Genomic DNA, 20,159 nt, shown 5'->3' with positions numbered 1-20,159 from the left:
GCATCTTCCTTGGCGAACTGTTTAAACACCTCTTCGTCGAAACGTTATCATGACCTACTACGCATCTTTATGCTTTTAACAAACTCACATTACAACGAATACACGTCTTGCGACCAACCACATAATCATTAGAGGATCATTGGGTGCTGCCGTCTAATCGTCGCGAGGTCTATCTAGCCCGCTCAGTACTTGGTCACTGGTTGCTATTGGACTTTTCTCCAACCCTCTTGCATCGACATCCTCAACCAGAGAGGAAAACAAACGGGACTATGGCTAAAGAAACGAAAGATCTGGAGGCTGCCATTCATGACCAGACAAACTTGGTACCACTCAAGCAACGATTGGTCATATTTTTTACCCTGGCCTCCTGCATGTTCTTGTGCTATGTCGACCAGAACGGAATCACTGTATTGTTACCTAGCATTGCAAAGGACTTGAATGCTGCCGACACGATCGCCTGGGCTGGTACATCCGCCCTCATCGCGAATACTGTCTTCCAGGTTCTCTATGGTCGCCTGTCAGACCTCTTCGGTCGCAAGAAAATCTTTGTCGCATGCATGGTATTACTGGCTATCTCGGATTTAATCTGCGGTCTCACACCTAACAAGGAAGTTCTCTATGTGTTCCGCGGTATCTCTGGTGTTGCTAATGGCGGCATTGTTGCTTTGGTCAACATGATCATGTCAGACGTTGTGACCCTACAGCAAAGAGGCAAATACCAGGGCATCATTGGATCTTTTATTGGACTGGGCAATGCTGCCGGTCCGTTGATTGCTGCTGCTTTTACGCAACACTCCACCTGGAGAGGCCTGTTCTATCTGAATGCGCCCCTGTGTCTTATCGCTGCAGGAGTAGCTGCATGGACATTACCGCAAAGCATGCCCAAGGTCAATTTCCGAGAAACCATCCGGAAAGTGGATTGGATCGGCCTCTTCTTCAGCACAGCAGCCATCATACTTATTCTTATCGCCATTTCCGACGGTGGTCATGGCACACCCTGGAACTCGGCCGAGACCATTTCGATGCTGGTGGTTGGCAGCATCTGTGCCATTGCCTTTGTCATTGTCGAATGGAAATTTGCCAAACTGCCAATGATGCCGCTGGAAATGTGGAGGAACAAGTCTGTCGCATTTATGCTGGTCCAGTCGTTCTTGCTCGGTATGAATTACTATGCTCTGATTTACTACCTGCCTCTGTACTACCAAAATGTCGGTGGATACGATGTCATGAAATCGGCAGTTCTAATCTTGCCCCTGGTCTTGGTACAAGCCGCCTTCTCTGCACTTGGCGGACAATACATGTCCTTCATCGGCCACTACATCGAGGTCATTCTTATTGGCTTCGCCGTCTGGACCCTAGGATCTGGTCTGCTCGTCTCCCTTGGTGCCGATTCTTCTATTGGTCACATCTGCGGCTTCATCATCATGGTCGGATTCGGTGCCGGATGCACGTTCCAAACGACCAACACCGCAATGCAAGCGCATTCTCCAAAGTCGCAACGCGCAATCGTCATCTCGAACAGAATGTTGTTGCGTCAACTTGGTGGTGCAGTCGGTCTGGCCATCTCTTCAGCCATCTCAGGCAATGTTCTTGCATCGAGTCTTCCAGCACATCTCCAGTATATCGCTGAATCCACCTTTGCCGTACCTGACTTGAACACTGTTAGTGCCGCCGACCGAAGAAGTATTAGCACGGCATATGCAAATGCCAGTCGTGCGGTGTTTATCTTCTGCGTGGCAGTCATTGGTGTGGCACTCGTGCTTACCTTCTTCGTCAAGGATAAAGGAATGAAAAGAGAAGAAGACAAGGTCGAGGAAAGGGCTCGCGAAGAGGAAAAGGAGCAGTCGGATCATGATTCGGAAGACAAGACTGAAGCTGCAAAGAAGCCTAACATCCTCGCACGTTACATAAGCTGGAGAGACTCGCTGATGAAGGCGGATGACTGAGGGTGTTTGGCAACAGAGATGCTAATTGCAAGATTCCCGTGTACAGAGGGTCAGATACACCAAAAGTTTGATGTTACCACGAAATATGACCATATCTCAACCAGAACAATGTTATATCATGACCAATACTTCCCAAGTGTTTCTTCGAATTGCTCTCTCAGCCAGCCCTTCAAACATCGTAAGCTTTGTAAGGACCACTTTCCAAAGCCCATCCGTCCGCCTTGTCAATATCAAGCTCATCCAATTTCAACCCATCAATAGTCCTCACATTGATCGGCCTAACCGGTGCCTTGAACGTCGGATGCAAGTCGACTCTATTCACCACATCCACCCCACAAACACTACAGAAACCATGGTATGCGCGCTTGGGATGGAACAGATAATTTGTCAAGTTCTTCTCTGTGTCCAGCATGTCTACAGAAGCAATCGGTGGGTATATCCACATATCGGCATTCTGAATACATAACATCAGCAGGGAAACTCAAGAATGAGGGAAGGAGCAGGAAACATACACGAGAGCAAAAGCTGCAGTTGCATGTGCGAACCTCTTTGATCTCTGGACATGTGAGTGTGTACTTCACAGCTTGACAATGACAGCTTCCTGTATAGAGTTTCTGTCCTTCGGGGATTTCTGGAGTGTCGGATGGGGACAGGGTGAAGGGTTCGTAGATTGGGTCCACGTTCACTCGATCGGTTGTACTGATTTCGAGATTGTCAATGTCGAAAGAACCGTGTTTGAGCGTGTTTATCTGAGGGTCTGTTAGTAGGTTGATTTGGTGAGGGTTGTTGATAGTGGGTTACATTAATGACGAGGATGTTGTATTTTGCTGCCTCGACGAGGATGCCTGAGCCGCATGTTGGACAAAACTATATTACACTGTGTCAGAGTAATTACTCGAGACAACATCAGGAGGTTGTTCTGACCTTATGTTCTGCAATACCATTGCCGAAAGAGTAGGTCTTGAGAACACCTTCGCCAGCTTCGACTTCGAAATCGGATGGCTTCTCCGGCACTGCAAAGAGGTATCCTTTCTGATAAGACGTTAGACTTTCAGGTGAAAGTAAAGAGCAGTTCGCTGTTGTGCTCTTGCCTTGGTGCAGATACTGCAGTTGCATCGCGAAGCCTTCTTCATCGGCGCAAGTTTGACCGAGTATTTGAAAGCACCGCAATGGCAGTTGCCATAGTATATTTGCTTTTCTACTTCGAGCTCTGACATTTTGTATGGTTCTACTTTGGAAGGGAAATGTTGAGTTGTAGCTTCCCTTGCTATGCGTTTTTATATATAATAGCGCGGTTCAAGGTGTTGACCGGTAATGCTGACAGGCAGGAGCGAAGGCTGAATGATAAGCCCGACTTCCTGCTTGGTATCACCTTTCTAACTAGGCAAGTGGCGTTGTGGCGCATTTTGACTGCTACTGCCATACAATGTACAGAGTTTGAATATCTCTACAGAACACTGCTTGAAAATATATACAATTTACTCCATCGAATTTACTCCTCGAACTTCAGCAACGCGATGTGTGCTCCGGCATTGACGGTCTCGCCCGGCGCAACTAACAATCTCTCAACCTTTGCGGACTTCTGATCTTTCGGAGCATTCACTGCAATTTCCAGCTTCATCGCCTCAAGGACGGCTATTGTCTGATTAGGCTTCACAGTCTGTCCCTCCTCGACTGATATTTTCCACACGTTTGCGGCGACAGGTGAGTCGATGGTTGTGTACTTGGGATCTGGCCTTCTGTTAGTACCTTCGTAAGCAAGGAGACGGAGATACACTTACCAGCCAGCATGGACTCAATTGTACTGTCGTCAACCTTGTTCTTCGCCTTATCTTCTCTCCATTTGGTCAAGCTCTCGTTTTCCGCTTTGGTCATCTCAGCTTGCGCAACCGCCTGTTCCGCACGAATCTTCTTGACCTCCTCTGCGGTATCCGTCAACAAAATGTTGTGTTTGGCCATATCGAACTCGATCTCTTCCCATTCGAACTTGTATCTTCCAGTACGGAAATCTGCAAGCATCACGTCGAGCTCTTCCTCGCTGACCCGATAGTATGTCAAGAGATCGAAATCTTGGAACAGATATGGTCGCGAGGGAGAGAAGTCATTCTTCCAGCCAAGTGCATCAAATATCGGGATGGTCCGACCTGTCATCTGGTAGCCTCCTGGGCTGTCGACAGGATAAATCGACATGCAAGATCCGCCCCAACTCACAGTACCTTCGGGGGTGAAGACGCGACTAGGATTGGCTTTGGGACACTGCATGCGCTGTCGAGGGTCGACTGGCAACGACACTGTGTTACCAGCATAGAAGCCTACAACAACAGCCATGAATTGGCCAGTTAGGAAGATGTCTCGCAGTTGATCAGATGTAAAAGCATTGTTCTTGGCGACAAAGTCGAAGTTGCTGGGCAGGTACGGCGCATGTGGTCTTTGCGTTTCCATGTACCTCTTGGTCGCTTCCTCTTGTGCTTTCGACTCGAATGAGAGCGGAAGGCGGAACTTTCGGCAAGGTACCTTGACGGAGCTCAGGTCTCCCAGTTCATCTTCCAAACTCTGAAGATGTGCTACTAATTTCTCCCTCTCAATCTTGAGGCCGTTATAGAACAGTGTGACGCTAGTACAGCAGGATACGGTGTTGTTCAGCCATCCGGGATTGGATGAGCGCAGAGCTTTCTCAAATGCGGTTGTCCTACAGCGATGATTGAGATTGAATTCCTCGTTGCCATACTCAACGATTAAATGGTCGTCACCACCTTGTCGATATCTGACTAAAGGCTGACGACCCTGTTGCTGTCTCTCCCAGACAATGGCTTTGCCGAAGTTACCTGATGGCTCGAAGGTCGTACTAAGGGGCTTGATACCTCCGAACTCGCTGGCGTTCTTGACAGCTTTCGCGACCGACTCAAGGAAGCGGTCATTTTGCTTTCGCAGTGACAGTGCTTCCTCAAGAGACACTCTTTTGTACTTCAAAGTATCTCCTGACTTGAGTTGGCCAAGTTTCCACCACTCTGCTCTGATGACAGTCGTGCTAGAAACAAAGCCACCGAAGTTTGGACAATCGACAGGGAAGAGACAAGGGTCGTCGCCAGTCCAATTCAGGGCACCGATGGGGTAGCCGTACTCGACTAGGTTCGAAGGGTGAGCGCCGCCTTCGCCACCATCTTCGCGAGCCCATTTGGGCACAGGACCAATCAACCTGATGGCACTGCGACTCGCGTTGTGCGAGACCTTCCAAGTCGTGTCATATATCATCTCGATGTCTTCGGGCAGGAGATAGCCTATATCGTGTGGCCCCACCATAGCCATGACCTCCCATTCGCTGGCGTACACAGGTACGAGATTTTTTGGCAAGCTGACACTTGAGCTAGAGATGGACTCAGGGACTTCGTCAACGATGGCTAGAAGGTCTCCTGGTGCAAGCTGACGACCTTGGTAACCACCAATTGCAACAATCGGAGATGTAGACTTCGATCCGAAGTACTCAGCTACTGTTGGGAAGCCGCCGTATACAGCAAGATACGATCGACAACCAGAGCCCGTGGTCTTGCCGATCTTGAGTTTTTGACCGGCCTTGATGTGATGTCGCTGCCACATGGAGAATGACTGACCATCAAGCTGAGCCTCCATAGGAGCGCCCGTAAGCGCCACTACTGCTGGACGTACGAAGCGTAGCTCAGGCCCGCTTAACGTTATTTCCAAAGCCTCTTTGGCCGGTTCGTTTCCAGCAATAATGTTGGCAAGTGAGAAGGCAATCGAGTCCATTGCACCAGAGTGAGGGATACCTCTGCCCACTGTTGGTCTGGCTGGCAGGTCTTGAACGAGTGTGTAGGCACCTGCTGATACTACGTCAATAGCAGCTGGTTGGAAGTCAAACGAGTCCAAGAAATTGGTCAAGGTATTGCCAGCCTCAAATTTGTCATCGCGTATGATCTGTTCCAGGAAATCAAGATTGGTTGGCGGCCCCGAAATCTTTGAGGACGAGAGCAGATTCTGCATTCCCTCAAGTGCCTCTTTTCTCGAGGGACCATGAAACATGACCTTCGCTATCAGTGGATCGTAGTTCGGTGTGATCGTAGCCCCCGTAAACACCCAAGTGTCGATGCGGATATGGTCGTGCTGTTGCTCAGGCCAGCTCACTGATTGTAGGAGACCAGGAGAAGGAGCGAAGTCGCGAAGAGGGTTCTCAGCATAGACTCGAGCTTCAATGGCAGAACCCTTCGGCGACGAAGGCTGCAATAACTTCAGGAAATCTGCCTCAAGTCCACCAAGCCCTTTCAATTGTGCGTCAGCCTGCTGAAGCATGAGCTTGACTAAATCGACATCATAGCAGAGCTCAGTAATCCCATGCTCTACCTGAAGGCGAGTGTTCATCTCGAGGAAGAAGAAGTCGCCGGACTGGTCATCAACTAGATACTCAACTGTGCCAGCAGAGCCATATTTGATGGACTCTGAAAGACTGACAGCTGCATCACCAAGTTTCTGCCTCATGCCAGGGTGTTTTTCGACAAACGGGCTGGGGCATTCCTCGATGACCTTCTGATGTCGTCGTTGTATGGAGCATTCTCTCTCGCCGAAATGGATTGCTGAGCCTTGACCATTACCGAAAACTTGCACCTCAATGTGTCGACTCGCCGGATAGTATCTTTCGATGAATAGTCCAGAGTTTTTGAAAAGCGTCTTGCCTCGCGACTGCACTTTTTCGAAGCCCGAGCGAACCTCTTCAGCATTGTAGCAGGTCACCAATCCCATACCTCCACCGCCTCCGGTAGCCTTCAGCATGACAGGAAATCCAAGTCTTTCAGATTCTTTGACAGCATCTTCAGCGCTTTCTACGAGGCCCTTGGTACCGGGCACAATTGGCACGCCAGCCTTTTCGGCCAGCTCTCGTGCTACATGTTTCACACCAAATGCTTCAATTGCTTCCGGACTTGGGCCTACCCAGGCGATGCCTGCGTCTGAGACTTGTCTTGCGAATTCGGCATTCTCGGACAAGAAGCCATATCCCGGTATGATCGCATCGGCACCTTTTTGCTTTGCAATAGAGATGATGTTCTCGCCATCGGTGTATACAGTGGAGTCGCTGCCTGTGAGCAAGACAGCCTCGTCTGAAGCTGTCACGTGACTGGAGGCTGCATCTGCAGTGGAATAAATCGAAATGGTTTTGATTCCAAGAGCTTTCGCTGTCCTGATGATGCGTACCTAGAAAGATGATCTCGTTAGGTAATCGCTCCATATCCCCTCTGCCAAGCCGTGTGGGGGTTGGTGGCTGGCATATATGGACAGGGTGGGGAAAAGACTTACTGCGATCTCTCCTCTGTTCGCTATGAGTAAAGTCTTGAGTTTCTCCATGCTGTGTGTTTACAAGGAGAGGAGCTGTCAACATGTGAGACAGCCTTCGATATATACTTCCAAGGACGATTGCCTCGTCGCCGGCTGACCGAACATGGTCGGCCGGCGATGAGGGGTCTTGACAGTACCTTGTTTCGGGGCAAGCTGTCGATCAATGATAAGACCCCGACTCAGGTAGCTACAAAGATGACCCCAATGACACGCAAATGACTACCCCAACTTCAAAGAGAGAAGGTCCTGCCTTGTGAGCCTTCCTTCCATCCGACTCACTTCATAGTCGATAACTCCCCAAGCTTGATCATTCCTTCCTCTCATACTCATATCAAACACCACCATGCCTCCAGTCAGTAAGAAAGTACACATCAACGTAGATTTGGGAGAAGGCTACGGCAACTTCAAGTGCGGTCCAGATGAGGAACTCATCCCCTTGATCGATCATGCCAACATCGCATGTGGTGTGTCAGCTCTACATTTACACGCTTATCTACGACTAACGTTCATCAAGGCTTCCACGCCGGAGATCCCTTGATCATGGCCAACACAGTCAAGCTATGCAAACAACACAACATCAAAATTGGTGCACATCCTGGCCTTCCAGACATCCAAGGCTTTGGCAGACGAGAAATCAAGATGTCACCTGAAGAACTGACCGCAATGGTCACTTATCAAGTCGGTGCCCTCAAGGGATTCCTAGATGCTCAAGACGTGCCTCTGCATCATGTGAAGCCGCATGGCATCTTGTATGGTATGATGTACAGAGACCGCGAAGTATGCAGAGCCGTCTATGCCGGCGTCCCAAAGGGTACGCCTGTGTTTGGACTCGCAGGGACTCTACACGAAGAAGTGGCCAAGGAGCTTGGTCTGCCATTTGTCGCCGAGTTATATGGCGACGTCAAGTACTCAAAAGATGGTACATTGGTGATTGATCGCAAGAAGAAGTAAGTGACAAGATAGATAAAAGGGGGAGATGGGATAAATAGCTGACATTGTATCAGAGCATGGACGCAAGAAGAGACTGCTCAGCACATCAAATCACAACTGGAGAATTCTTCGGTGACTGCTGTCACAGGAGAGGATGTTGAATTGCCTCTGGGCGATCATGAAGTGTCTCTCTGTTGTCATTCAGACAGCCCAGGAGCAGTCGATATCGTGTCTGCTGCAAGGAAGATGGTAGACGAGTTCAACCAAAAGTATCACAGCTCCGGGTAATTCAGGCATGGCTATCACGCGACTTCACTCAAATTGGAGTTCCAGCTGTCAGAAGTGATAGTGGTGGCATATGCTATGATACATTTACATTTCGTTCGTGACCTATGTGCAAGGCGTTCATATTTTTCATGAGTCAAGGCCCTCAGGCCATGTCAAGGAGTCATCGATATCGACCGCCTTCGAGAAGCTCATCGATCTGTCGCACGGCTGTTTTTACCCTTTCACGGGTATCAGCATCGATGTCTTCGGCCAATGCGCGAACCTTCTCATCTATACCAAAAGATCTGAGCTCTTGTGCTCTGGCTTTTGCTTCCTCACGATCAGCAGCACTATCCACCCAGGTGAGGTTGATGATAGCCCAGACAGACGCTACACGAATACGCCGGTCAGTGTGGGAGAAATGCGGCAGCCATGCAGTCAGCAGGGGCTTCTGCGCTATCAACTGTTGACGGTGTTTGGATGATCCACCAGCCACGTGTATAATAACTCCCAGAGCAGCATTGATGAGCTCTGGAGGTTGCCATACGGCATTTGATTGATGTGATTGAGGCGAATATGCTGTTTCCTTGTGAGAATCCAGCGGCGAACTGGAACGGAAAGAGACTGGTCGGAGTTTGTTATGAAGCATCTCGAAGAGTCGATTCGCTCCCAGGACGTTGTTCAGATGTTCAATCATGGCGACATTGTCGTCGCCGTTTATCAAGTTCCGAATAAAGTCCAGAGCCTGTTCTTGAACCAACATATCATCGTGTTTTGCTTGGACAGCCGGATCCTGTTCGTTTCTGCGGAGCAGGCGCAGATGCGCTTTGTAGTTGGTAGTATCCAGCGTGGACCTGAGACCGCTATCCTGGTAGCGTGTACCGTTGTGGTCCAACAGAATCTCCCCGTCCTCGTCATCGCTTTCCTCTTGCTCGGTCCAGTCCATGTCCATTCCAGTATCAGGGGTGTTCAGCAGATCGACTTGTTCACCTGCAGCGTTGATACTTCCCAAAGGTACGGTTGAACCAGGCTGAGATGCTCCATTCACTGCCTGGATAAGCCAACCAGTTCCTAGTTGCTCTAGACATTCAATTTTCATATCCTTGGGAGAGTTGAGAACCAGATGCTTCAAGGCCCAGAGTGATGCTTGACGCAACTTTGAATTGGAGCGTTTTGCTTGTTCACACAAAGTTGTAACAACCCCAGCAGCAACGAGATCCTGGATAATCAGCACGTTTCGATCAAAATGATGAGCGGGAATTCTTACCTGGCGCATTGGACTAAATTCTAGAACAAGATTGCAGATGACGTTGGTCGCAGCAATCTGCACGTCAACGTCGGGATATGCCAGAAGGGCGAATATGGGTTTCGTGATACCGGCATCGATAAGCGCAGTGCGCAAAAGACTGACCGATCTCGACAGAGCCGTAGCTGCGCGACAAGCGGCGAGCAGAACTGGTACTGTGTTCCCATTTTTCGAAGGAATTACAGATGGGTCAAACACACTGATAGGTGCAAGCGAGTCGATCAGATTGGAGACAATGCCACTGTCAATGACTGCTTTGCGGTTGACATCTTCTTTCTCGGCAACTGCGGCAAGAGCATCTAATGCACCTGCTCTACACTTCATAGCATGCATAACTTCAGGGGCAAGACCGCTATCTCCGAGCGTAGTAGAAAGAGTAAGAGGATTCTGCGAATCTAGAGCTTGAGGATTTGCAGACCACATAGGCCTGGCGAGGGTGATGGGATCAAAGGACTTTCTGAAGAGCTGTGAGACATACTTGACCGCGCCCGCATCCAAAGCAGCTTGCTGAAGCTCGGTGCTATTCTCGATGAGATGGGCCAGAACAGAGCAAGCATCCTCCTTTGTCACGGCCAAATCCTCACCGTACGATGTATCCAAGGCGTCTTGGACAAGCTTGACAGCGATAGGTACTGCAAACAAGGCCATTTGTCTTTCTCTTTCTCTTGATCTCGCGGTCATGTCGGAACGAGGGGCCGCGACATCTGCATCGAGAGCATCATTAAGGATTGCCAGAAGACGGAGGGCAGCTAAACGACAGCAAGGGTCTTGTTGAGAGCGTGCGAGATACATCAGCCAGACGCAGAGGGGCGAGTCCACCGAGACATTGGTAGCGGAGTGTTCTGAGAAGAGTCTAGAGTTGATGAGAGCATGGTGGCCGAAAGCGAGGGATTTTTGGAGAGGAACCATGACTTTGGGAAGAAGAGAATCGACAGGAACAATGTTAGTATTTCTGCGATAGTGTTGGTGATTATAGTCGAGAGTCTGGATGGGGTCTGAGGGATATGAGTCGGACGAGTGGGAGAAGATGCGCCTCAGGTCGTTGGAGAAGATGAGACGGTGGGCTCGGTAGGTAGAGTGGCGCACGATGCTGGATATGGCATTGAGGAGAGTTGTGATGTCCAGTTGTGCATGGTTCGACTGGGGGTTACGGTTGTAGACAGTCGCAAAGCTGGCGAGGTTTGTAGCCAGAGCATCCAGAAGGCCTTGGTGGACCAAAGCTGAGCGCAACTGGTCACTATAAGCACAGCATGTTGCCAGCAAGGAGGAGGTCAAGGCGATGTGGAGTTGTTGTTTAGTGGTAGGAAGAGGCTGGCGGAGGATTTCGAGGAACGAGGCAATGGTGTACTTGGTAAAGACATGGTGGACGAAGGACGGGTCAGGAGTAGGTGAGAGGGTCCACGAGATGGCAAGAGCATTGACGGCGCGGAGAGAAGCAGTGACGAGCTTGGGGAGGGATTGTCGCGGAGGGAGCGATAGCAAGAGGGGTTGGATACAGTTGCTGTGGAGAATGGGCGCAACAAAGGCAGAGCCCTCTTCGGCGAGGCTGGCGACAATCAGAGTGGCCTGGAGCTGGACTTCGGCATCCGGGGAAGACGACAGGAGATGGACCAGGCAATCAAGCAGGCCATGACGGACGACGAGCTTCTTGCGCTGGCCGTGGCCGACGATGTCGTTCTTGATGGTGCGCAGTAAGCGCAATTGATGCTCGAGCGGCGGCTGCGTCGACGTCTTGAGCTCGTAGAGAGCTGCTAGCGACGGAGGCTGCACCATGATGCCGGCTCTGGGTGAGAAGCAACACTCTGAATGGAAAGTCAAGGACCGAATGAGGCTGCGCTGTTCCTGGACCGCTCTGGCTGTGGCTGCCCTTGACTGCAATGCACGCAATGGGCGATGACGTGCGGCTTTGCCAAGATGAAGGCTCCTTCCTGCACGTGGAGCGGAGCAGATGAGAGGTTGGTCGAAACACAGGCAGACTAAACAAGACGTTTGACTTGACCCTTCTTCCACCAAAAAAAGACTCTGCGCCTGCCTAACAAGACCGCCCTTCTGTCGCTTTCTCGCCCTCGTTCCTGCTCTCCCGCCTCCGCCCTCCTTCCTAACTATGCGCCACGCCCGCGCATCGTCGCAGTGCCTGCAATCCACATCGCAAATCCAACTCCAAGAACGTCCATAATCTGTCTTCCGTAAATGTCGGCCCTGGCTTCCCACTCGCCCAGTGCCGCCTTCCACGCACGCTACGCTCGCCCTTCGCCCAAGAGTCCTGCTCCGAGACTTCCGCCCACCTCATCGCCTGCTCTGCAGCCATCTTTACATGCCCGCACCCCCATCTCCAAGCCCCAGACGGCCGATGCCGGCACGCAATACACCCCCGAAGGCTACCCTCCCACCGCCAACACCCTTGCAGGCAGTAAACGCAGAGGCAGCTCTCCTCCTCCGCCATCAATGACGCCTCGCCCAGAGACAAACCTCCCCGAGCGTCCTGTTCACTCAGCCACTCCAGACATGTCGGCTCAGGGTGTTGTCGCTGCTTCCCAGAATGCTTCTCCCTCGCTCTCGAAAAAGCCTCGCACTCAGCCGGATCCCAATGTCAAGATAATGCCTCTCAAATATGAGACATGCGACCCGAAGGACCTAGGCTACCTGATTAGCAATATGCTCATGGAATTGATCCGACTTAATGACAAACTTCCACTGAACGGCCGCCTGACTAGATTCCATTCCAGGTAAATGCCTCGTCACACGTTACTTCAAGACACCCCAATACTAACCCATCCACAAGGGCTCCTCCTGGAATTTCATGCCACGATTACCTCCAGCGTCTCATCCAGCACGCAACCCTCTCACCACCCATCCTCCTATCCATCGTCTACTACATCGATCGCCTGTGCTCGCTTTATCCAAGTTTTACTATTAGCAGTTTGACTGTCCATCGTTTTCTCATCACAGCTGCGACGGTCGCTGCGAAGGGTCTCAGCGATAGTTTCTGGACCAATCCCACCTATGCAAGAATTGGTGGCATCAGCGTCAGTGAACTTGCTACTCTGGAGATGGAGTTCTTGGAAAAGGTCCAATGGCGCATCGTACCCAAGCCAGAAGTCCTGGTCGACTACTATGTCAGTCTTGTACAGAGAAACGAGGGTTACCAACTTGAGGCTGCTACCGAGTCGGACCCGACCTGAGGCTGAGCCCGAGCCAGTGTCCTCTTCCTCTACCTCAATGCCAGAGTCTACACCTCCCATATCACTCTGGCGTCACGTACTCTCGACCGAAATCGGGTATACTCCGCACAGCCCAGAGCCGATCGCAGGCTATACACCCCGTCCTGCTCAACGTTGGGATCGCATTCCGTGCCACATCGCATGGAGGCACGTATCTCCACTATCGCGAGCTGCGGGAATAATTCCAGTCACCACTAATATTAGCAGCGCCGATTGGCCACTGCACCAATTATTTGCGAAGGCCGAACGGTATCATGCGAGCCCACATCTATTTCCTCCCCACGCTCTGCAGCTGGAGCCGCATAGATCTTCAAGCCACGCACCAAAAGCCGCTCGTATAGATTGAGCCGCACGGTCCCTTGAGCCGCTTCAAAGCGAAGCGACGGCTCGCTTGTAGATAGGCACCATTATACCGCAGCCGCCCAAAGATGTAGAAAAGCACTCGTCTATAGAAGGAACTAGCCCAGCACTCTATACAACTAAAACTTTTATACTGACTTCTCTCGACCATCTTGTCTGTGCTCAGTCACCTGAAACTCTTTCTGTGGTATCAAATGATCTCTTTGTTTGTTCCAATGCTTCCAAGTTTGTATTCAAGAGGTCGTCTTGTGTTCTAGATAGTTTCTTCTATTCGACCTTTTACATCGCTGCTCCTGAGGTTCCAGACCTCGGATGGCATCCTCTGCCGACTCGAAGTCGACATGCTCATCTATGGTTGCTACCAATGCATGTATCTACATTTCTTTCTTTAGCAGCCGTTCCTGGAGTCTGGCAGCAAGAGCCACCTCATGCGATGCTTGGTCACGAGAGAACGTCACAGTGGAGGCTTCATCTCCATATGTGGGGTTGTGAATTTGGCTTGTCGTCCTCTTCACTTTCTCTTGTTGAGTCCTGCCTTGGAGCCTTCTTCTGCGTGCTCGTGGCTGTGGCTGTGTCCTTCGTCATGACTGTGGTCGTGCTCGTGATCGTGATCGTGCTTCTGATCCTTTGACGCAACGAATTCGTTTGCGAAAGCATCTGCGGTGTTGGCGGAGCTGGTGAAGCGGATAGAGACACGCTTGATTCCTTGTGCTGCTGACGAAACCTGTTCGCGGACCTTGTTCTCGGCTTCGGTCATTTGCTCCAATGTCCAGGATGATGGAACGGTGACGGCGATCTCGATCAGATAGTTCTGGCCACTCTTGATACCTTGGACTTGAGGTGCTGATTCGGTGGGCAGCTTCAAGTCGCCAAGGGCTTGTGATGTGGCGGACTCGATCTTGTGCTTCATGTCGTCCTCAATGGAAACGTCTGCCAGCTCCAGGAGTGCAGCTTTGGTGTTTCCGTAGCCAGCTTGTACAATCATACCCGAGATGATCAAACCACCGACAGGGTCGAGCCATGCAGCGTTGGTCAAGAAGTGACTGGCTGTGATGGTGGCCAAAGCGACAACAGCAGTCAAACTGTCAACACGGTGGTGGTATGCATTGCTCGCCAACACACTGCTGCGTTTCTCCGTCGCAATCTTCATCGTCGCCCGGTATAACCACTCTTTGATCACAATACTGCCGGCTGCGAGCCATGCTGCATTGATGTTGACGCCCATACCCTCAACTCCGTGACTATGACTGTGACTGTGTCCGTGGCCAAAGATACCAATGTGGGAAAGTATGTGGGCGATCTCGGGGAAGAACTGTTGTGCCAGGGCCATGACTGCTTGAAGGCCGATCATGATACCTCCCGAAAGGAGAATACCTGACACACCAAGTGCTCCTAGAGACTCAATCTTGCCATAACCGGTCGGAAATCGTTGAGTAGGGGTTCTTAATGAGTACGAGACGGTCGCGAGGGTGGTGAAATCGGAAATGAGATCTGTGAGGGAGTGGATGGCATCGGCCGATAGTCTGTTCGGATATCGAGTTAGTGGCGTCCTCTGAGAGTAGTTGTTGGCGTTACACACGCTTTGGAGTTGAAGACGTAGCCGCCGACTCCTTTCGCAATGGCCATGCCGAGGTTGACAAAAAGTCCGACTCGCGTGATGCGGACTCCGGCATCGTTCTTGTCGGTGCTTGTCAAGAATGTGGTGTCGTGATGATGGTGGTGTCCATGGTGCGAATGGCCAAAGTGGCCTCGTGTCTGCTCCATGCTGACGCTACTCGCACTCGTCTCGGCGAGAGATGATGTTGATGGCCGGGTAGGTATGCGGTGATTGAGCAGAGTCCAGTTGTGTCGAGGGCGAGAAGTCACAAGAATACGAGACTGTTGGTTCTTAAGAAGTATCCTCGTGGTGGTAGAAGCAAAAGTTGAGCGAGACGCGTGTAGCAAGGGGCTAGTCGTCTGTAGACTCAGCCCCGGAAGTTGACACACTCTCATCTAGTTACGGAATGCCCTTCAGATGCGCCGTCGCATGCATACGTAGCTTCTTTTTCCACGTAAGCTGACCAACGTCTGCCGGTTGAGTCGTCAATTGAGAGTTTGGAGCGAATGTTTATAATATACAATCATGCCTGAACACGCAATTGAGAAGGAAGCCGCGTCTGGTCGCCGAAAGCGGCCTATTACCGAGATACGTCAATCGCCTTGGCGTTGTGATATACATCAGCCTGATGTGCGATTGAAGAGGCTGATTGCCCAAATATTGGAACAGCTTGCTGATGACTAACTTCCATACGAACTGTTGTTATGGTGATCTCATTCAATCATTGACTGTCGTACAAGGACCAAGGAACAACATGTTCGAGACACTACACAGATGGACCCTCGCTGATTCCAGATCGCCAACCATAAGCTTGTCAAGAACCAAGCCCCTTCCCAAATACCCATAACTCCCTAAAACAGTCATGGTTCATCATTCATCATTCGTTGTTATGGTTCAATAACCTAGGCAGTGGGCACGGGTGTGTGGGAAAGCATAGACTGGATACTGACACTCCGCTGCGTTGAATTGTCCGGTGTACGCTCTCGCTCAGGAGGGCTGCTGACAGATGGACCAGCAGGAATATATCTGCATGAACCTGAGGTGCTACGGACATGGGCTGTTGGCGGAGGTTGGTACAAAGGTAGCGGAGGGGGTCTAGGCAGGATGTGATACATTGCAGTCTGTTGGTTTGGCGTGAGCCCTAGTGCAGGTTGCACTACATGTATCGATGCTGAGCTTGTGGGAGGCGGAATAGCAGGCCTAGAGGTATCGGCTGGCTCCAATTCAGCGTCCGAACAGCCTATGCCGGAATCGCCTTCGTGCTCTTCCTTGTTTGGGGCAGGAATATCCTCACTGGGAGCAGATGTCTTGCGAGCAGTACGTGCGATTGATTGCAGGTTCTTCACCCCCTTCTCCATACACTGGCGGAACTGTTAGTGATGATACGCAGAACGCTTGACTGAATGGCTTACCTTTGCTTCGACCACACTCCAACGCTCGCCAATCTTGGCTGCAAGCGGCCCCCAAATTTCTTTTCTGAGCTCCATGTATTCCACTGCAAGGACGTCCAGTCTTTTGGTGTTCCAATCCTCGTGAGTCCGTCTCTCAACCAGTCGTTCGTGTCGTTTTCGACAAGCGTTCGCAGTTTTGTTGGGGAAATGCTTCGACGCAGTGGACTGCCAGTTCAGACCGGCCGCTCTAGCAGCGACCAAGACCTCGTCATCAGCAGCACTCCAATTGGCCGTGTTTCTGTGACCTAGTTGAGGCTCTGCAGACCTGGATTGTCTGATTTGTGCGGCTGGGAATGGTGAATGTCGGTGAGTTGACAGGACTCGTTGCTCCTTGGGCATATCGAGAACGATGGACCTTTGATTGATGCTGAAACCTTTGATTACCAATGCAGTGAAAGGAAAGAGCACCCGTATTCCGTGGCAATGACCGACCTGCGGTGAAGGAAAGAAGATTAGGATTAGACAATGAATTGGAAGGAATGGTATGAAAAAGGGAAATGCGAAATATGGAACAAATAACGGACAGAGGCTGGAATGGCACGAACACAATTTGACGGTCCTAACGTCTTCATAAGATGAACTTATACTTTCGTTCAGGGCATGATGCTTGACTGAACGGCCAATCGAACTGAGGCCATGCTGATACTGAAACACAAGGACACATTGAGAATGAGGATCTCAGGCAGTGTCCTATTTTGGTAGACGGCCTTCCAAGAACAGCCAGCATACTACGAGCGCTTCTGTGGCGGAGGTTGAAAGGCCGATCGACCAAGCGTGGACCTTAGGCGTGGTGGAAGAATAGCCTACCAGGACGAGCGCGTCTAAGAAGAGGGTCAAGCGGCTGCAGAAACCCATAGAAAAAAGCGTCGCGCCAGTTTCAAGCTATTTGTAGCATTTTGATGTCAGGCATCTTGATGTCAGTGGTATGCGCGCAGATAGCATGACCGGCGCGTATCTTGAGGGCGGTTATCCAAGCTGTTTCGATGCGGCCACGGTCCGAGCAGAGCACGATCGGTTTCGAAACATTTCGATGACCGAATCACTAAAACCAGAGAGCAGGGAAATCAGAGGCTGTGCCAATATACAAGAAAGATCTTGCAAAATTCGAATGTAGGTGCAAGCAGAGAAACCAAGTCAAGTTGGAAGGCGCATTATTGCTTCGGTTCGTTGTTACTCCATTAAGATGTCTCTGAGATGCTCAAATCATGGTCTGTGACTAAGACACAAGTAGCTGATCAAGGGCAATGATGTTTTGTAGACTGGTGGAAGTGATTGCGGACAAGTCAAGCATGTTCGGGGGTGGAATTAGAATGCGAAGTGATACCGAACGTTCGTGTTCTATCCGGCGTGCCAGCACCACATAATTTATCTAGGGAATCCCATCCTGAAGAAGTGCCAGATCTCGGAAACTCCTCAGGTCCCACCAGCACTAAGTGTATTCTCTATGCAATCTTGTGGCTCTCTTGATCTGCCATCGACTGGAGAGAAGTGGTTTCCGATACACCATGGTGAAGTGCTTAGGAGCTTGCGCTAAACAGTGCACGCGGACCGTTCTGTAACGAAAGGCTCGGAAGAGAAGTGATCGGGCCGGGTAGGAAATCGTCGGTCGGCCCCATAGCAGGCTTGATTATTGTTGAGAGCAGTGCAGCGAACAACTTGTCGTCGTTGTTGTCGCCCTTGTGTCTTGATTCTCGCAGTGACAATGGCCGCCTTTGCCAGTTCTTGCAGGTTCGCTGCTGCCGTCGTCAGCAGACATGGTCGCCGTCGTAAGTCCTCGTCGCCGGCCTCAGCAGGCCCAAGTCTTTCTCCCGAGTCCCAGCCTAATGCATAGCAATTGCAGCTTTCAGTGTCGCTGCGGCCAACCGTGCTGCCCAGAACTTCGCCATGCCCGCCTTGTCGCCGACCATGACTGAGGGAAACATCACAAGCTGGAAGCTCAAGGAAGGTGAGCAGCTCACCGACAGCCCCACCAACAAAGCGCTTTGAAGCTGAGCTCTACAGGCGACTCCTTCTCGGCTGGAGATGTAATTCTTGAGATCGAGACCGACAAGGCCCAGATGGATGTCGAGGCTCAGGAGGACGGCATTCTCGCAAAGATCACCGTCCAGGAGGGCGCAAAGGCCATCCAGGTCGGTTCGCGCATTGCTGTCCTGGCTGAGGAGGGTGACGATTTGGCCAACTTGAAGATCCCTGACGAGGACGCTTCGTCTACTGGACAACAACCCGCCCGCAAGGACCGCCCTAGCCCGCAGGAAGAGCTCAAGTCCGGTATCGACACAACCGAGTCCTCGCCGAGCGCCTCAGAGGCCCCGCCGTCATCCAAGCCCAACGCCGATGCTGAAGCAGGCGGCGCCGCAGACACCACCAGAGCTACCCAGTTGCAAGGCTCTTCCGACGCAAAAGCAAAGAAGCAAACATATCCTCTCTACCCCTCGGTCCAGCACCTACTGCTCCAGAATGGTCTGACCAAGGAGGACGCCAACAAGATACCTGCAAGCGGTCCCGCTGGTCGTTTGCTCAAGGGTGATGTTTTGGCATACCTGGGCAAGATTGAGAAGAACTACCCCGGCCAGCAGGCCAAGCGCATGGACAAGCTGGCACACCTCGACCTCTCCAACATTCAGCTTGCTGCTCCCCCGAAGAAGGCCGAATCCAAGCCTGTCGAGGCCGAGAAGCCCGCTCCTATTCCTGATATCGAGATCGCCCTTCCCATCTCCCTCTCCGCCGTGCTCGAGACCCAGAAGCGTGTCCACGACACTCTTGGAATCAACCTTCCCCTCTCTACATTCATCGCTCGTGCTTCGGAGCTCGCAAACGAGAACCTTCCCTTGTCCAAGAACAGAAAGCCCACAGCTGATGAGCTTTTCAACTCCGTCCTTGGTCTCGACAAGGTTTCTACCAAGACTGCCCGCGGCAACTACATTCCTCAGGTCACTGGTCTTCCCTCGACTCCTCTCGTCCCCAGCCAACGTGCTTCCAAGAAGGCCGATATCTTCGACATTCTCGCTGGAAAGCCCTCGGGCCCCAAGAAGGCACCTAAGATCTTCGGTGCTCAGGGCGTCGTGGCAGCTCAAAACGTCTTCAGCGTTTCAGCGCCCAAGGGAGACGAGAAAAGAGCACAGGAGTACCTCGAACGTATGAAGCAGGTCCTCGAGGCCGAGCCCGGCCGTCTTGTTCTCTAAGCTTTTACTTTACTCCCCTCATGTTTTCTTCACAGCGTCAAAGATATCTCTGTAGTTTTATATTAACTGGAAAGGACCGGCATAGAATTTCAACCTTCAAATCTTGAAGATCTCGAAAAGTAAGGTTGCGTATGATGCAGGCCTTTTTCCCCACATAACAAAGTTTTGCAAACACTCTGCGAGAGGGCATCCGAAGTCATCGACGAAGCGGACAATGTATCAGAGCTCAGATCGATGGGATTGTAGACCTCGAAATATGGTTGTCTATCCGATGACCCTGTCATTAACCTCATGACTCCCTCGAGCCTTGATACGCGGTCAAAAATTGCAGTATTTATGCTCTAAACGCTGGAGTCTATCGAAGAGAATGGTCTAAGATCAGATAGGCTATATTTTGCCTGTGGTGCTCGTTCTTCTCGCTCTTGTATCAGATCAAGCGATAATCGGACGCACAGGTCCACGGTTCGTGCACAGCCTGATCAGTCAATTTGCCCTTCTCCGTCTTCACAAATACACCAACTCGATGTCAACAAGTCTGCGGAGATTGCACGTTCCCATC

General features: G+C 51.2%; 9 protein-coding genes across 9 annotated transcripts; 4 read left to right on the top strand and 5 right to left on the bottom strand.

Annotated features, from left to right (window-relative positions):
• Positions 1-269: 269 nt before the first annotated feature.
• M438DRAFT_404411 (putative major facilitator superfamily transporter) lies at positions 270-2,117 on the top strand (the record flags this gene model as incomplete). Its single annotated transcript, XM_029909723.1, has 2 exons — positions 270-1,746; positions 1,779-2,117. The coding sequence occupies 2 exons, from the start codon at positions 270-272 to the stop codon at positions 1,781-1,783; spliced, it is 1,482 nt and encodes a 493-aa protein (XP_029762015.1). The 3' UTR covers positions 1,784-2,117.
• M438DRAFT_185572 (uncharacterized protein) lies at positions 2,031-3,202 on the bottom strand. Its single transcript, XM_029899221.1, has 5 exons — positions 3,038-3,202; positions 2,871-2,978; positions 2,748-2,813; positions 2,459-2,695; positions 2,031-2,400 (listed from the first exon to the last, which is right to left on the bottom strand). The coding sequence occupies exons 1-5, from the start codon at positions 3,161-3,163 to the stop codon at positions 2,116-2,118; spliced, it is 822 nt and encodes a 273-aa protein (XP_029762014.1). The 5' UTR covers positions 3,164-3,202; the 3' UTR covers positions 2,031-2,115.
• A 159-nt stretch (positions 3,203-3,361) lies between these two features.
• M438DRAFT_364013 (uncharacterized protein) lies at positions 3,362-7,295 on the bottom strand (the record flags this gene model as incomplete). Its single annotated transcript, XM_029907694.1, has 3 exons — positions 3,362-3,677; positions 3,728-7,145; positions 7,248-7,295. 3 exons carry the CDS (start codon positions 7,293-7,295, stop codon positions 3,439-3,441), a joined length of 3,705 nt encoding a protein of 1,234 aa, XP_029762013.1. The 3' UTR covers positions 3,362-3,438.
• Positions 7,296-7,629: 334 nt separating this feature from the next.
• Positions 7,630-8,504, top strand: M438DRAFT_315785 (LamB/YcsF; the record flags this gene model as incomplete). Its single annotated transcript, XM_029902663.1, has 3 exons — positions 7,630-7,750; positions 7,801-8,233; positions 8,291-8,504. 3 exons carry the CDS (start codon positions 7,630-7,632, stop codon positions 8,502-8,504), a joined length of 768 nt encoding a protein of 255 aa, XP_029762012.1.
• On the bottom strand, positions 8,292-11,719 carry M438DRAFT_396000 (ARM repeat-containing protein). The gene is made up of 2 exons (XM_029909243.1): positions 9,751-11,719; positions 8,292-9,702 (listed from the first exon to the last, which is right to left on the bottom strand). The coding sequence occupies exons 1-2, from the start codon at positions 11,560-11,562 to the stop codon at positions 8,665-8,667; spliced, it is 2,850 nt and encodes a 949-aa protein (XP_029762011.1). The 5' UTR covers positions 11,563-11,719; the 3' UTR covers positions 8,292-8,664.
• Positions 11,720-12,387: 668 nt separating this feature from the next.
• On the top strand, positions 12,388-12,971 carry M438DRAFT_373361 (cyclin-domain-containing protein; the record flags this gene model as incomplete). The annotated part of the gene is made up of 2 exons (XM_029908412.1): positions 12,388-12,515; positions 12,572-12,971. 2 exons carry the CDS (start codon positions 12,388-12,390, stop codon positions 12,969-12,971), a joined length of 528 nt encoding a protein of 175 aa, XP_029762010.1.
• Positions 12,972-13,584: 613 nt separating this feature from the next.
• M438DRAFT_344267 (uncharacterized protein) lies at positions 13,585-15,440 on the bottom strand. The gene is made up of 2 exons (XM_029905183.1): positions 14,950-15,440; positions 13,585-14,893 (listed from the first exon to the last, which is right to left on the bottom strand). The coding sequence occupies exons 1-2, from the start codon at positions 15,360-15,362 to the stop codon at positions 13,882-13,884; spliced, it is 1,425 nt and encodes a 474-aa protein (XP_029762009.1). The 5' UTR covers positions 15,363-15,440; the 3' UTR covers positions 13,585-13,881.
• A 429-nt stretch (positions 15,441-15,869) lies between these two features.
• On the bottom strand, positions 15,870-16,757 carry M438DRAFT_270612 (uncharacterized protein; the record flags this gene model as incomplete). Its single annotated transcript, XM_029900403.1, has 2 exons — positions 15,870-16,328; positions 16,380-16,757. The coding sequence occupies 2 exons, from the start codon at positions 16,755-16,757 to the stop codon at positions 15,870-15,872; spliced, it is 837 nt and encodes a 278-aa protein (XP_029762008.1).
• Positions 16,758-18,079: 1,322 nt separating this feature from the next.
• Positions 18,080-19,709, top strand: M438DRAFT_344264 (putative pyruvate dehydrogenase complex protein X component, mitochondrial). The gene is made up of 3 exons (XM_029905182.1): positions 18,080-18,184; positions 18,259-18,363; positions 18,420-19,709. Exons 1-3 carry the CDS (start codon positions 18,121-18,123, stop codon positions 19,598-19,600), a joined length of 1,350 nt encoding a protein of 449 aa, XP_029762007.1. The 5' UTR covers positions 18,080-18,120; the 3' UTR covers positions 19,601-19,709.
• The last annotated feature ends 450 nt before the right edge of the window (positions 19,710-20,159 follow it).

The sequence above is a fragment of the Aureobasidium pullulans genome (assembly GCF_000721785.1).
Source record: "Aureobasidium pullulans EXF-150 unplaced genomic scaffold scaffold_6, whole genome shotgun sequence".
Classification (NCBI taxonomy): domain Eukaryota; kingdom Fungi; phylum Ascomycota; class Dothideomycetes; order Dothideales; family Saccotheciaceae; genus Aureobasidium; species Aureobasidium pullulans.
This window is presented reverse-complemented; position numbering and strand designations above follow the sequence as displayed.

Excerpts from the sequence above, each read along its gene's own strand:
- M438DRAFT_344264 (XM_029905182.1), top strand. The coding sequence starts at position 18,121 with ATGGCCGCCTTTGCCAGTTCTTGCAGGTTCGCTGCTGCCGTCGTCAGC. Across the intron at positions 18,185-18,258 it reads CAGCAGACATGGTCGCCGTC|CTTTCAGTGTCGCTGCGGCC; the intron begins GTAAGTCCTCGT and ends TAGCAATTGCAG. Across the intron at positions 18,364-18,419 it reads AAGCTGGAAGCTCAAGGAAG|GCGACTCCTTCTCGGCTGGA; the intron begins GTGAGCAGCTCA and ends TGAGCTCTACAG.
- M438DRAFT_396000 (XM_029909243.1), bottom strand. The coding sequence starts at position 11,562 with ATGGTGCAGCCTCCGTCGCTAGCAGCTCTCTACGAGCTCAAGACGTCG. Across the intron at positions 9,703-9,750 it reads AATTTAGTCCAATGCGCCAG|GATCTCGTTGCTGCTGGGGT; the intron begins GTAAGAATTCCC and ends CTGATTATCCAG.
- M438DRAFT_344267 (XM_029905183.1), bottom strand. The coding sequence starts at position 15,362 with ATGAGAGTGTGTCAACTTCCGGGGCTGAGTCTACAGACGACTAGCCCC. Across the intron at positions 14,894-14,949 it reads TACGTCTTCAACTCCAAAGC|ACTATCGGCCGATGCCATCC; the intron begins GTGTGTAACGCC and ends ATATCCGAACAG.
- M438DRAFT_185572 (XM_029899221.1), bottom strand. The coding sequence starts at position 3,163 with ATGTCAGAGCTCGAAGTAGAAAAGCAAATATACTATGGCAACTGCCAT. Across the intron at positions 2,979-3,037 it reads ACTGCAGTATCTGCACCAAG|AAAGGATACCTCTTTGCAGT; the intron begins GCAAGAGCACAA and ends ACGTCTTATCAG. Across the intron at positions 2,814-2,870 it reads ATGGTATTGCAGAACATAAG|TTTTGTCCAACATGCGGCTC; the intron begins GTCAGAACAACC and ends AGTGTAATATAG.